This window comes from Palaemon carinicauda, chromosome 29 (assembly GCF_036898095.1).
Source record: "Palaemon carinicauda isolate YSFRI2023 chromosome 29, ASM3689809v2, whole genome shotgun sequence".
Taxonomy (NCBI): Eukaryota; Metazoa; Arthropoda; class Malacostraca; order Decapoda; family Palaemonidae; genus Palaemon; species Palaemon carinicauda.
In genome coordinates this window covers 95,284,721-95,298,581 of record NC_090753.1, presented here as the reverse complement: position 1 = coordinate 95,298,581, position 13,861 = coordinate 95,284,721, and the positions used below count along the sequence as shown (strand labels likewise).

General features: G+C 40.2%; 1 protein-coding gene across 5 annotated transcripts in view; it reads left to right on the top strand.

The window, feature by feature from the left end:
• The window catches only part of LOC137622378 (transmembrane protein 245-like), a 151,632-nt gene that overhangs the window by 86,756 nt on the left and 51,015 nt on the right, over positions 1–13,861 (top strand). For 4 of the 5 annotated variants that reach the window (XR_011040446.1, XR_011040444.1, XM_068352984.1 and 1 more), the window contains exons 14-15: positions 3,057–3,107; positions 6,917–6,973. Coding sequence is in view for 2 of the 5 variants with exons in the window: in XM_068352984.1 (XP_068209085.1) it covers positions 3,057–3,107; positions 6,917–6,973 (108 nt within the window). In the remaining 3 variants the exon portion in view is untranslated. The remainder of the gene's footprint in view (positions 1–3,056; positions 3,108–6,916; positions 6,974–13,861) is intronic. The other variant, XR_011040445.1, reaches the window with a different exon arrangement.

Sequence of the window (13,861 nt, the reverse complement as noted above, 5' to 3'; positions counted from 1 at the left end):
GAGGGTCTTCCCCTGGCTGTTCAGACTCCCAACCTCGTTCTCTTCTCGGACGCATCGGACGTAGGCTGGGGCGCGACATTAGACGGTCGGGAATGTTCGGGACTGTGGAACTCGAGTCAAAGGATCATGCATATCAACTGCAAGGAGCTGCTGGCAGTACATCTGGCCTTGAAAAGCTTCAGGTCTCTCCTTCGAGGCAAAGTGGTGGAAGTGAACTCGGACAACACCACTGCCTTGGCGTACATCTCCAAGCAAGGAGGGACCCACTCATTGACGTTGTACGAGATCGCAAGGGACCTGCTCATCTGGTCAAAAGGTCAAAACATATCACTAGTAACGAGGTTCATCCAAGGCAACTTGAATGTCATGGCAGATTGTCTCAGTCGGAAAGGGCAAGTAATTCCAACGGAATGGACCCTCCACAAGGATGTATGCAAGAGACTTTGGGCCACTTGGGGCCAACCAACCATAGATCTCTTTGCAACCTCGATGACCAAGAGGCTCCCAATATATTGCTCACCAGTCCCGGACCCAGCAGCAATCCATATAGATGCCTTTCTCCTAGATTGGTCGCATCTAGATCTATACGCATTCCCACCGTTCAAGATTGTCAACAAGGTACTGCAGAAGTTCGCCTCTCACGAAGGGACAAGGTTGACGCTAGTTGCTCCCCTCTGGCCCGCGAGAGAATGGTTCACCGAGGTACTTCGATGGCTAGTAGACGTTCCCAGAAGTCTTCCTCTAAGGGTGGACCTTCTACGTCAGCCACACGTAAAGAAGGTACACCAAAGCCTCCACACTCTTCGTCTGACTGCCTTCAGACTATCGAAAGACTCTCGAGAGCTAGAGGCTTTTCGAAGGAGGCAGCCAGTGCGATTGCTAGAGCAAGGAGAACATCCACCCTTAGAGTCTACCAATTGAAGTGGGAAGTCTTCCGAAACTGGTGCAAGTCAGTCTCTGTATCCTCGACCAGTACCTCTGTAGCTCAAATAGCTGACTTTCTCCTATACCTGAGAAAAGGACGATCTCTTTCAGCTCCCACTATCAAGGGCTACAGAAGCATGTTGGCATCGGTCTTCCGGCATAGAGGCTTAGATCTTTCCAACAATAAAGATCTTCAGGACCTCCTTAAGTCTTTTGAGACCACGAAGGAGCGTCGTTTGGTTACACCTGGTTGGAATTTGGACGTGGTACTAAGATTCCTCATGTCAGACAGGTTTGAGCTGCTACAATCAGCCTCCCGGAAAGATCTCACCTTAAAGACACTTTTCCTGGTATGCTTAGCCACAGCTAAAAGAGTCAGTGAGATTCATGCCTTCAGCAAGAACATTGGATTTTCGTCAGAAAAAGCTATATGTTCGCTACAACTTGGTTTTCTAGCCAAAAATGAGCTGCCTTCTCGACCTTGGCCGAAATCGTTCGATATTCCCAGCTTATCGAATATGGTAGGCAATGAACTAGAAAGAGTCTTATGCCCTGTGAGAGCTCTTAAGTTCTATTTAAAGCGAACTATACCGTTACGAGGCCAATCTGAAGCTTTATGGTGTTCAGTTAAGAAACCATCTTTGTCTTTGTCAAAGAATGCTTTATCCTACTTTATCAGACTGTTAATACGAGAAGCTCATTCACATCTGAGTGAGGAAGACCAAGCTTTGCTTAAGGTGAGGACACACGAAGTTAGAGCTGTCGCAACTTCCGTGGCCTTTAAGCAAAATAGATCTCTGCGAAGTATAATGGACGCAACCTATTGGAGAAGCAAGTCAGTGTTTGCGTCTTTTTATCTAAAGGATGTCCAGTCTCTTTACGAGGACTGCTACACACTGGGACCATTCGTAGCAGCGAGTGCAGTAGTGGGTGAGGGCTCAACCACTACAATTCCCTAATTCCATACCCTTTTAATCTTTCTCTTGAAATGTTTTTATTGTTGTTTTTTGGGTTGTCCGGAAGGCTAAGAAGCCTTTCGCATCCTGGTTGATTTGGCGGGTGGTCAAAGTCATTTCTTGAGAGCGCCTAGATTAGGGGTTTTGATGAGGTCCTGTTGTATGGGTTGCGACCCTTGATACTTCAGATCCTAGGGGTCGATCAGCATCCTAAGAGGATCGCGAGGCTCCGTAAGGAAGACGTACTTAAAAGGCAGAGTAATTGTTCAAGTCGACTTCCTTACCAGGTACCTATTTATTTTGTTTTTGTTATTTTGATAACTTCTAAAATGAAATAAAAACTCTTAGCTCATAAAAGTGTAAACATATATTGCTGGTCTCTACCCACCCCCCTGGGTGTGAATCAGCTATATAATCACCGGCTAAGTTAAATATTGAAAAATGTTATTTTGATAATAAAATAAATTTTTGAATATACTTACCCGGTGATTATAAATTAAAGGACCCTCCCTTCCTCCCCAATAGAGATGCAGTGGGACGAGGAGAAAATTGAGTCTTTGTTTACATTGAGTACTGGGTATCTGGACGACAGATGGCGCTGTTGGGCACACCCGCAACCTGTGTAGCGATCGCTGGCGAGTTTTTACCGTAGAGTTGTCTGTCGGGCAACAGAGTTGCAGCTATATAATCACCGGGTAAGTATATTCAAAAATTTATTTTATTATCAAAATAACATTTTATAAGTTTACGAAAATTATGCAAAGGCAAGATGTATATTCTTATTATTAAAAGGAAAATATACAAACAATATGTCCACATACATTTATTCTTAATATTGAAAGTGACAGAAAAGAATTAATCATTATTGGTGCCATGAAAAATCACTGTTATTCAGTAAATTGGCTTTCTTGTGGTAATACCAGTTAATTCCACAATAGGTACAGTATATGGTATGACAAGAGGGAAAGTTTTTTTTACGTTGGGTACTGCCTGATATATGACGTAAAACTTCTGCTAAGTGCCTATGTTTGTGAGCGATTACACACATACTTGTAGATACAGTGTGGTAAACATGCTGAAAGCCTTTGTAGTGATTATTTGAGGTAGTTCATGATTCAAATTGAGCAATATGAGGCAGAAAGACTGTTCTATCTTCTTCTTCTTCTGGTTTTGTAGCTGGTTGAGGTGGAGGGTTCTTCACGCCTTACTATCAATGCCACAAAGGTGGTAAGTGCATGTGGTTTTCTCTCTGTGGATTAAACTTGCTGCATGCGAGAAGCCATTTTAATGTTGCTGGTGTTTGCATTGATGCTGAAGCCCTAGCAAAAGTTGATATTAGTAGAGCTTCTATTGACAGAGAGCTTTGTTTTAATATGCAATGTAATGCCGGTTTATTTTGACAGTACTGTACTGTACTTGTGTTTTGATTTGATGTACTTTAACCCCTCGTATGCAATTAGAAATCTTTTGTAGCTGGAAGCCATCTTAAGTGAAGGATGATGCATTTTGTTAAACACATGATATTTGTGTCCACTGAATTGTGTAAGCTGTTTCTCATTTGTTTCTAGATTGTAGTAACTTCACCAGTTAACTCTTAACAACAATCTTAATTTATTTTCTTAATTTACATTATATTAGTAAACAAATCACTGCAGTAAGAAACCCTTGCAAATAATTTGATGGAGTACCGGTTTGCTGTCTCTCTATGTTGTCACTCAAATTATCTAACCACCCCTTTTTATTAAAAGAATGCATTTCATAACAATAGTTGTTGTATGAAGAAGTTATTAGTAAGTGATGGAAATATAATGTATGTATGCACTGTAAGGTGTTTTTGCAGGCAAATAGAAGAATTCTTACAGATTCTCAATTAATTTTTACAGTGTAGCATAGTGTTTTGGAATGAACATTTTCTACATATTTTTAATTATCAACCAATGTACCACATTGCTATTATTTGATATAGTATAGTGTAAAGACAATACACATTTTAAGCATTTAGGTCATCGTTCACCATATCTGTTTAACTAACAAGACATTCAAAGAACACATTTTTTGTTCTTGATGTTAATTCTATTGCTTTAGTATTAGATTTTTTGTATCAACTTTTGATATGTGGACACTATACTGCACTTGACACTTGCCAAATTCATTTTCAAATTTCCTTATTTTTGTGATAACTAGTTCATAACAAATAAAGTAAGCAATTTTAGTAAATATTAGGGCAATTTTTGTTGGAACAACGGTATGAAATTTTTTTAAAAAAAGGTGTTTGTGATGTCAGCTGTAAGAATTGCAGATATTTTTATCTTACTGAGAAGGTAAGGCGCAAATATATATATGGTTGTCATGGAGATGTTAATTCTGATAGAATCTCACCAAGACAGTAAAAAGGAATACTGGTAAAAGATGAAATGGAGGACGATATAGAAATGAGACGGTAAACTTAAATAATAACGAAGGTTCATATACAGTAGATTAGAATGTATTCTCAGAATACTTGTCACAGTTAGAGAGACCAGAAGACAAGGAATAATTCTATTAAATATTGTGAGACGCAGGTTGTAGAATGATCGGTGCTTCTTTACTGTAAGACATTTAAACAGATGGTTAGATATTATTATTAATGACTAAGCTTTTGGGTAGTGCCATAGCCTCTGTACCATGGTCTTCCTTGGGTTAGAGTTCTCTTGCTTGAGGGTACACTCGGGCACACTATGCTATCTCGTTTCTCTTCCTCTTGTTTTGTTAAAGTTTTCATAGTTTACATAGGAAATATTTATTTAAATGTCATTGTTCTTAAAATATATTATTTTTCCTTGTTTACTTTCCTCACTGGGCTATTTTCCCTGTTGGGGCCCCTGGGCTTATAGCATCTTGCTTTTCCAACTAGGGTTGTAGCTTAGCAAGTAATAATAATAATAATAAGCTACAACCCTAGTTGGAAAAGCAGGATACTACCAGCCCAAGGGCTCCAACAGGGAAAAATAGCCCAGTGAGGAAAGGAAATAAATAACTACATGAGAAGTGAGGAATAATTAATGTGAATTATTTTAAGATCAGCAACATTGAAATAAACCTGTCATATATAAACTATGAAGAACCACTTATGTTAGCCTGTTCAACATAAAAACATTCACTGTAAGTTTGAAGTTCCACCGATTCATGTGTACGATTAGAAAGACCATTCCACAATCTGGTCACAGGTGGAATAAAACTCTAAGAATACTGCACTGTGTAGTTGCATTTAGTTTCAAGCCTAATTTTTTATGACACTCAGTGGCTTTAAAGTCTATAGTGATGGAATATTATTATTATTACTATTCAAGCTACATCTCCAACTAGAAAAGCAGATTGCTAGAAACCCAAGGGCTCAAACAGGAAAAGTAGTCCAGTGCAGAAATGAAATAGAGATGTAATGATTAAATTATATATAAGAAATTAAATTTTTTTTTAAAAATATATCAAGATCAGTAAAAACATTTAATAAAGTAAGTGGACTTATCTTACCCTCTTGAACAGTTTGTACTAGTTAAGTTCCACTCATTCAGCCGTCAGATTAGGAGGATCATTCGATAATCTGGTCGTAGTTGGGTTAAGAAGTCTGGTTGCTGCTTAATTATATCAGTTTTCTTGTATGAGGTTTGAGACTGCTCTAGCTATTTAGCAAAAATTTCATTTAGACTATTCCCTTCTCTTTAAAATTCATGCTGCATCACACGTTGCAATACACGAGGTACATTAGGATTTTTGGAGCATCCCTTGAGCCCATAGCTTCACCCACTTTCTAGTCCTCAACTTTATTTCCATTCCTGCTGCCTTTGTTCCAGCTTATCCAACCACTTTTTTCAACTCCAACTTCATTTTGCAATTTTGGGATTTTCATACCCAAGTTTCAACACAGCGCTGAAGGGCTCGTCAATGGAGAGGTGTCAAATCTGTAAATGAAGTCAAATAAATCAAACAAAATCTTGGTAAGCATTGGTAGTTAAACCATTCAAGATAATTTTCTTTTCACAATCGTAGCTTACTCAGGTGATTTTACAGTACAGTAGTCTTTTCAATTTTAAGGGTTATCCAATGAAGCTCCTGCTTCTCTTGATAGAGTTAGTTAATTTGAACCTCGTATTTGTTTCATTTTAAACCATAGATATTCTGGTTCACTCCATTTGTGAATTTGGTTGTTGCTTTGTAAGTTTACAAAAGTTTTATGGCCGTTTAGTTGTCTTTAAAATGTCAACATTACAAGATGAAGTTTTACTTACTTTCACAGATAAATCTTGTGAGCTACCATTTGGTTTTAGTCTGTACAGTACATGTTTTTTTTTCATATTGGAATGTCCAATGACTGTGTGTTATTGATATTACATTGCAATAAAAGGCCATTACTAATAGTAGAGTGATTGGGCAAAGAAATATGTGCGTTGTTGAAGAAATTTCCAGGTCCTGAAAACTGTAAAATCCCTTATGTCACTGATCATAAGGCCAAGTAATGTATGTCTCTAGTTGTTTGAGTGATATTTAAACTCTACTGTAGTTCAAAATACAACAAAAATTGTGCTAATGTTTTTCTAATCTGAATTAAAATTCAGAAGGATAAAGGAAACATTTACCATGACGAACAAAATACAAAAGAAATTTGCATAGTCTACATTTATAGTTTGAATAGAACTCTCATGAAGCAGGACCAAGAATTTAGTCCATTTCTGTAGAAAGCAGTTTAACATGGCCATGTATGAGATACTATATAGGCTTTAGATTTGATGCAATGTTAACTGTTTTGCCATTGATAAACTATCAATTAGCCAAGCTACTTATTGAACTATTTGGTACCTGCTTAAAATAGTCCAGTAGAGCCATAGGAATTGCATGGTGTTTACTGTTTACAGGATAACACTAGAAATTACTGAATTACTTGAAGGAAGGGGCTTATGTTTGATATACAGTATTTCATTCGAGTTATATAATTGGCTTTTTATGCTTATAGTATTTTAAATTGTCATTAGTACTTTCCTCTGAACTGATTCAATTTGCAGGTGCGAGGAATGCTAGGAGAAACAGACGATGCAAAGGCAGTGCTTTTAGAGAAGCAGGTAAGGTGGTGTTGGTTTTAGTAGCTTACGCATTAGTATTTTAAGACCGGTTGGAAATGTTAAATTTGTTTAGTAGCTACATCTAAGACTATAGGCAATTCTTTTTAGTGAGGCAGATTTGCACAGACTCGCAGGGGTGCCCTTTTAGCTCGGAAAAGTTTCCTGATTGCTGATTGGTCGGACAAGATAATTCTAACCAATCAGGAACCAGGAAACTTTTCCGAGCTAAAAGGGCACCACTGCGAGTCAGTGCAAATGCGCCTCATTAAAAAAAATTTTGAGTACACTGTATCATTAATATTATACTGTACAGTTATTTATGTGTAATTGTCAGCCAAGATTAGTGTCTTGTTCCTTATCAGATGTCTTTGGAACAGGCATTATGGCTGTCAGTTGTGTGCAGCCACTGAAATCACGATTAAGGACAAATACCCATTCTGATTCTACCAATGGACTGATCTTGCTACATTAGATAGCAGACCATCTTGAATTGAAATAATGGGTACCTTTATGCTTATAACTATATTGTATATTACTACATAATAACAGACATTACCATGTGAAAAGAAATAATGGTAATATACATTGCTTTGGCGATGTTCAATTTAAGCATACCGTATTGCATGAATAGAACAATTTCCACAATCGTATTTTCTTTTCTTTACTACTGTGTTATGTCCTTTATTTCCTTGGCCAGCATTATTGTCCTTATTCCAAATTGGTTTTATAAGGTATCATCGCTTTCATCTTCAGTTAAATTTCCTTTAATGTTCACAAAACATTTATTTTTCATGGGTGTAATATTAGTACTGGTTGTCCATTTTGGTCATATGAAGAATTGTAGTTTTAAATATTAAACTTAGCCGGTGAATATATAAATAGCTGACGTCTCCATCGGTCGACAGATTCCAAAAACTCGCGAGCGATCGCCATGAAGGATGCCGAGTGTGCCCACCAGCGCCGACTATCGGCCAGATACCGCATATACTTCTCAGCCAAACCAGTTTTTCTCTGTCGGTGTTAAAGACAACACTGATTCCGCTCGCGCTTGACCTCGTGTTTTCTACCAATTGGTGAAGTACTTGGTTTTGGTCTTATTGCTTTCGCCATGTTGGATTATTCTATACTATCTTCAAAAGAAATGCTTTTGAAAGGAGAGGAAAAGTTTTTGGCCTTGCTTTTTTAATCTCGCTCTGGTTTTTCCATAGAGAAAAGATGGCCGACCCTTTACTCAGTGTACGGAAGTGTGTTAAAGGCTTTTAATAATTATTTTATCGCTTTATAAATTATTGTTGATATTTATAGATTTACCTCTATATATTTTATATCTCACCCGCCTTTATTAGGCCTCTTCGATTAGCTTTCCATTTATACTAAACACCGAAGTAAATTTTATGTTTTTGTTTATATGCGGCCTTTACCTATTCTTTGTAGGCGGTCCTAACTTGGAAAACGAAGTTAAACAACGTTGAGCCCATTCAACTTTTATTTTTGTTTAGATTAAAACAGTTGCTCTGTAAGAGTGATGAGATGAATATTTTTAGAAAATATTTTAGAAATTTATTCTTTGAATAGTCTTCGTGCTGTTTTTCAAAGATGAACTAACTTTTGGTTTATTTATGCTACGCAGTTTGCGCTCTATCGTTACGATAGAGAAAGAGAGAATCACGGTTTCACTTTGCAAAAAGAGTAAATCGATTTTGACGTTTTGTTCATTCTTCTTTCAAACTGAAGTTTTTTAGATACTAATTTAAAGGAACATGTTAATTTTCAATTTCTGAGTCCTTTCAGTTTTTTCCTTTAGTCAAATAACCTGTTATTGACGAAGGGTGAGTGGGCCATTCTCTTGTGAGTGACAAGAGAGAGGGAGAGAGAGAGCAAGAGAGAGGGAGAGAGAGAGAAAGAGAGAGAGAGAAAGAGAGAACGATCCGATCTTTATTCTCGTCCCAAGTCTCTGTACAAGGAGTTTGGGAGCGAGTAACGTTGTTCTCGCTTCAGTTTTTTACTCTCGTCCCAAGTCTCTGTACGGGGAGAGAGGATAAAACGTTTTAGTTTTTATTCTCGTCCCAAGGCACTGTACGGTGAGAGATTGAAAACGTAGTAGTGAACTAGTGTTTAGTCTCATCCACAGTTACTGATCTTTTTAACTTTATATATTTCCGTTTTATTCGATATATATGTACAGTATATGTTTATTGATTTTTGTATGTGTGTTTCATTTTGTACTAATGTGCTTACATTATACGACTCATTTCGCAATTCTAACCTTTTGATTTAAGGGAGAATTGCGTGCTTTAGGTAGAAATCAGTTTTATTCATGTCTAATGTGAAATTATTAAAAAATGTGATATCAGTGAAGTAAGTGCAAGAAACATGTTCTGTGTTGCGGAGGGTTCGTTTGTTCGTGCTTGTCACTTGCCTAGTCCGAGACCTCTTTCAGGCTCCCCTGCACCAGGGAGAAGGAATATCGTAGGACCTAAGGGAGTGAGGAGTGTAAACCAACGAACAGACGTTCCCTCAAAGGTATCAGACGTTGCTCGTCAAGCACGTCCTTGCCATAAGACAGGAGAGACGAAGTTTCTCCTCGTCTTCCGATGATTCGTCTCTTTAAAAGCCTGGGCGTAAAGTTTCGAGACGTTTGAAACGTTTATTAGTTCCTTCAGAACAAGTTCAAGGTCTTAGCTGTAGTCATCATAAGAGTCCCGTTCATAGCGATGACGTTCATGTACAGACGTTTCTGCCACAGACTCGACGTGACGTTGAGTGTCAGTCACCGTAGTCACGATATAGCATCGATCAGCAGTCACCGCTGTTACTACGTGACGTTTGAACATCAGCCACCGCAGTCACAGGTTGATCCGAAGTGAAGTGTTTTGCAAGATATGCTGTTAAAGCTTTCTTCTTTAATAGAAGCTTTCGATCCTGTTCCTGTGCGAAAGGATCCTTTGCTTTTTGTACGTCACGGTTCTGGGATACGTGATTCGGGTCTTCAACCTTCTAGACGAGCTTTGTTACGCCACGCTGACGTTATCCCTAGTGACAGCTTTGCTGTTTAACGAGATGCGGAGCATAAATCTCTATGTAACTTTGATCGCTTTGAACGTCAGCCACCGCAGTCACAGCGTGACGTTGAGCTGCAGACACCACAGACACGACGTGACGTTGAGCGGTAGACACCGTTGACATGACGTGACGTCGAGGGTCAGTCATCGTAGTCACGATATGGCATCGAACAGCAGTCACCACTGTTACTACGGGACGTTTGAACGTCAGTTACTTCTGTCACGACGTGTAGTAGAATAACATTCTCTGCAGTCACAACGTGACATCGACCCTCCAACTTTAACTTCTGTTCATATACAAGGTGTCAGGTTTTTCCTTCACGTCATTCTGAATATAAATCTCCTTCTCGCAAGACTTTAGATTTATCAGATGATGTGCCTTCTGAAGAAGTTGATGACCCCCTTTCAACTAATGTACCTTTGGGGAGTCATTCAGAAGAGGAGTAACCTAGGGTGGTCCAACAATCCCTTGTTTTTTAATTATGAATTTCTTTAGTGAAATTTTGTCCCACTCGTTTTGTAACGGCTGCTCCGCCGTCTGAGTTTACTCTTGGCATGACTTTCTTCGACTCCTACATTTACGAAGTCAGTTCTCTCTTGTTCTTCCAAGAGGGCCATGCTCTTACTGGGAGACTGGTTGGAATCCAGGAGAAGTTTAGGAAAGTCTGCTTTTGCTTTTCCTCCTTCTTAATTAGCTTCTCGCTCGGGCGTCTGGTGTGACACAGGAGAAGCTCGAGGAGAAGTTCTCGGCTTGGGAGTACCTGCCTCTGCCCAGGGAGACTTCTTAAGCCTAGTGGACTCTCCTCGTCGTCTAGCCATGAGACGCTCCAAGATTTTATGGTCTGCTTCAGAGCTAAACCATCTCCTGTTAGGAGTTTTTTCGAGCGTTTGAAGTTTTTTATTTGTTGGATTGGTCACTGGGAGCCTTAAGTAAGAAGGTCTCACCAGTTGTCAATGTATTGCTGTACAATTATGTCATGCATGAACAAGGCTATCAGGGATGGCTCCAATGATCTGGCAGCCATGATCACTGCAGGAACAAGGCTATCAGGGATGGCTCCAATGATCTGGCAGCCACGTTCACTGCAGGAACAAGGCTATCAGGGATGGCTTCAATGATCTGGCAGCCACGTTCACTGCAGGAGTACTTAAGATGTAAGTGCGCTCAATGTGTTCATTGTCAAGACAAAGTTCACGATGAAGACTACCAAATCTGTCTTGGCAGCAGTAAGGGAATAAGGGAAGGCGACTGGATGGTCTCTCTCGACCTTCAGGATGCATACTTCTACATCCCGATTCGCCCAAACTTTCAACAACATCTGAGGTTTGTGGACGGGAAAGTAATGTACCAATTTCGAGCACTGCTTCGGCCTCATTCCTGCTCATCTTGTTTTACAAGGCCCTTGCAAAATGTAGCAAGCTTTCTACATTTTTTGAGGATTCAGAGCCTCCCTTTATTTTGACGACTGGCTAATCAGGGCGTCGTCATTAAATCGCTGTCTGGAGAGCCTCTAATGGACATTAGACCTAACCAAGGAGCTAGGTCTCATGGTGAACGTAGAGAAGTCGTAACTTACAGTACTCCATCCCAGACTATTCTTTATTTAGGAATGGAGATACAGTGTCGGATTTTTCGGGCCTTTTCGTCTCCCACAAGAATGGAACAAGCTCTGTTAAAAGTCCTTCACTTGCAAGAGAAAAGCAGTTGCTTTGTAAGAGTTTGAACGAGCCTCGTGGGAACTCTTTCATCGCTGGAGTAGTTTATCTCTCTGGGGAGACTCAACCTTTGCCCTCTCCAATTTCACCTAAACCATTGGAACAAGGAGAAGGGCTTAGAGAGTATCTCTTTCCCAATCTCCAACTCAGTCTAGACATGTCTGACTTGGTGGGACAGCAACATCAGACTTCGAGAAGGTCTTTCTCTTGCGATCAAGAACTCAAACCATGTGTTGTATTCAGATGCATCGGATTTGGGTTAGGGAGCTCCACTGGACAGTCTGGAATGCTCGGGTCTTTGGTCCACGGATCAGAAGGAACTCCATTTAAGGCAAGTAACATCTCTCCTTTGGCGAGATTTGTGCAAGGAAAAATGAATGTCTTGGCGGACTGCCTCAGCAGAAGAGGACAAGTCATCTCCATGGAGTGGACGTTGCATAAGACTGTGTGCGAGAAGCTATGGATGACATGGGGTCAACCCACCATAGATCTTTTTGCGACTTCACTAACAAAGAGGCTCTCGAGTTACTGCTTTCCAGTTCCAGATCCAGAGGCAGCCCACATAGACGCTTTCCTGCTGGACTGGTCTCACCTGGACGTTTATGCCTTTCCACCTTTCAAGATCCTAAACAAGGTGCTGCAGAAGTTCACCTCTCACGAAGGGACCAGGTTGACGTTGGTCGCTCCACTCTGGCCCGCGAGAGAGTGGTTCACAGAGGTACTTCTATGGCTGGTAGACGTTCCAAGAAGTCTGCCGTTACGGATGGATCTCTTGCGACAGCCTCACGTAAAGAGATTTCATCAAAGCCTCCCCACGCTTCGTCTAACTGCCTTCAGACTATCGAAAGACTCTCTTGAGCTAGAGGGTTTTCGAAGGAGGCAGCTAGAGCGATCGCGAGGGCTAGAAGATCCTCTACCATCAGGATCTATCAGTCGAAATGGGAGGTATTTAGAGACTGGTGCAAGTCCTCCTCTATTTCCTCTTCCAAGTGCCTCTGTAGCGCAGATTGCGGATTTTCTGCTTTATCTGAGAAACGGTCACTCCCTCTCTGCATCCACCATTAAAGGCTACAGAAGCATGTTAGCTTCTGTTTTCAGGCATAAGGGTTTGGATCTTTCTAATAACAAAGATCTCCAAGACCTGCTTAAGTCTTTCGAGACTTCCAAGGAGCGTCATATTTCAACTCCTGCTTGGAACTTGGACGTGGTCCTACAGTTCCTTATGTCAGACAGGTTTGAACCCTTAAATTCAGCCTCCCTGAAGGATCTTACCCTCAAGACACTTTTTTTGGTGAGCTTGGCTTTGGCTAAAAGGGTTAGTGAGATACAGGCTTTTAGCAAGAACATCGGCTTCTCCACTAATAAAGCAGTATGCGCTCTTCAACTTGGTTTTTTGGCCAAGAATGAACTTCCGTCTCGTCCTTGGCCTAAATCATTTGAAATCCCCAGTCTTTCTGAGATTGTGGGGAATGAAGTTGAAAGAGTGCTGTGCCCCGTTAGAGCTCTTAAATTTTGTTTATCCAGAACTAAACCGCGACGAGGTTGTTCAGAGGCTTTATGGTGCTCCGTTAAAAAGCCCTCTTTGCCCATGTCTAAGAATGCGTGGTCTTATTTTATTAGACTTTTGATTCGGGAGGCACACTCTCATTTAAGTGAGAAGGATCATAATTTACTTAAAGTCAAGGCTCATGAAGTTAGAGCGATAGCAACTTCTGTAGCGTTTAAGCAAAATAGATCCATTAAAAGTATTATGGACGCGACCTTTTGGAGAGGCAAGTCGGTTTTCGCTTCATATTACTTGAAAGATGTCCAGACTCTTTATGAGGACTGCTACACACTGGGATCCTTCGTAGCAGCGAGTGCATTAGTGGGTGAAGGCTCTACCACTACATTCCCTTAATCCCAATATCCTTTTAATCTACTCTTGAAATTTTTAATCTTATTTTGGGTTGTACGGGAGACTAAGAAGTCTTTCGCAATCTTTTTGATTTGGCGGGTGGTCAAAATATTGTTTCTTGAGAGCGCCCAGATTAAGGGTATTGATGAGGTCCTGTTATAGGGGTGTTCACCCTGGATATAGCAGCTCCTGGGAGTCTTTCAGCATCCTAAG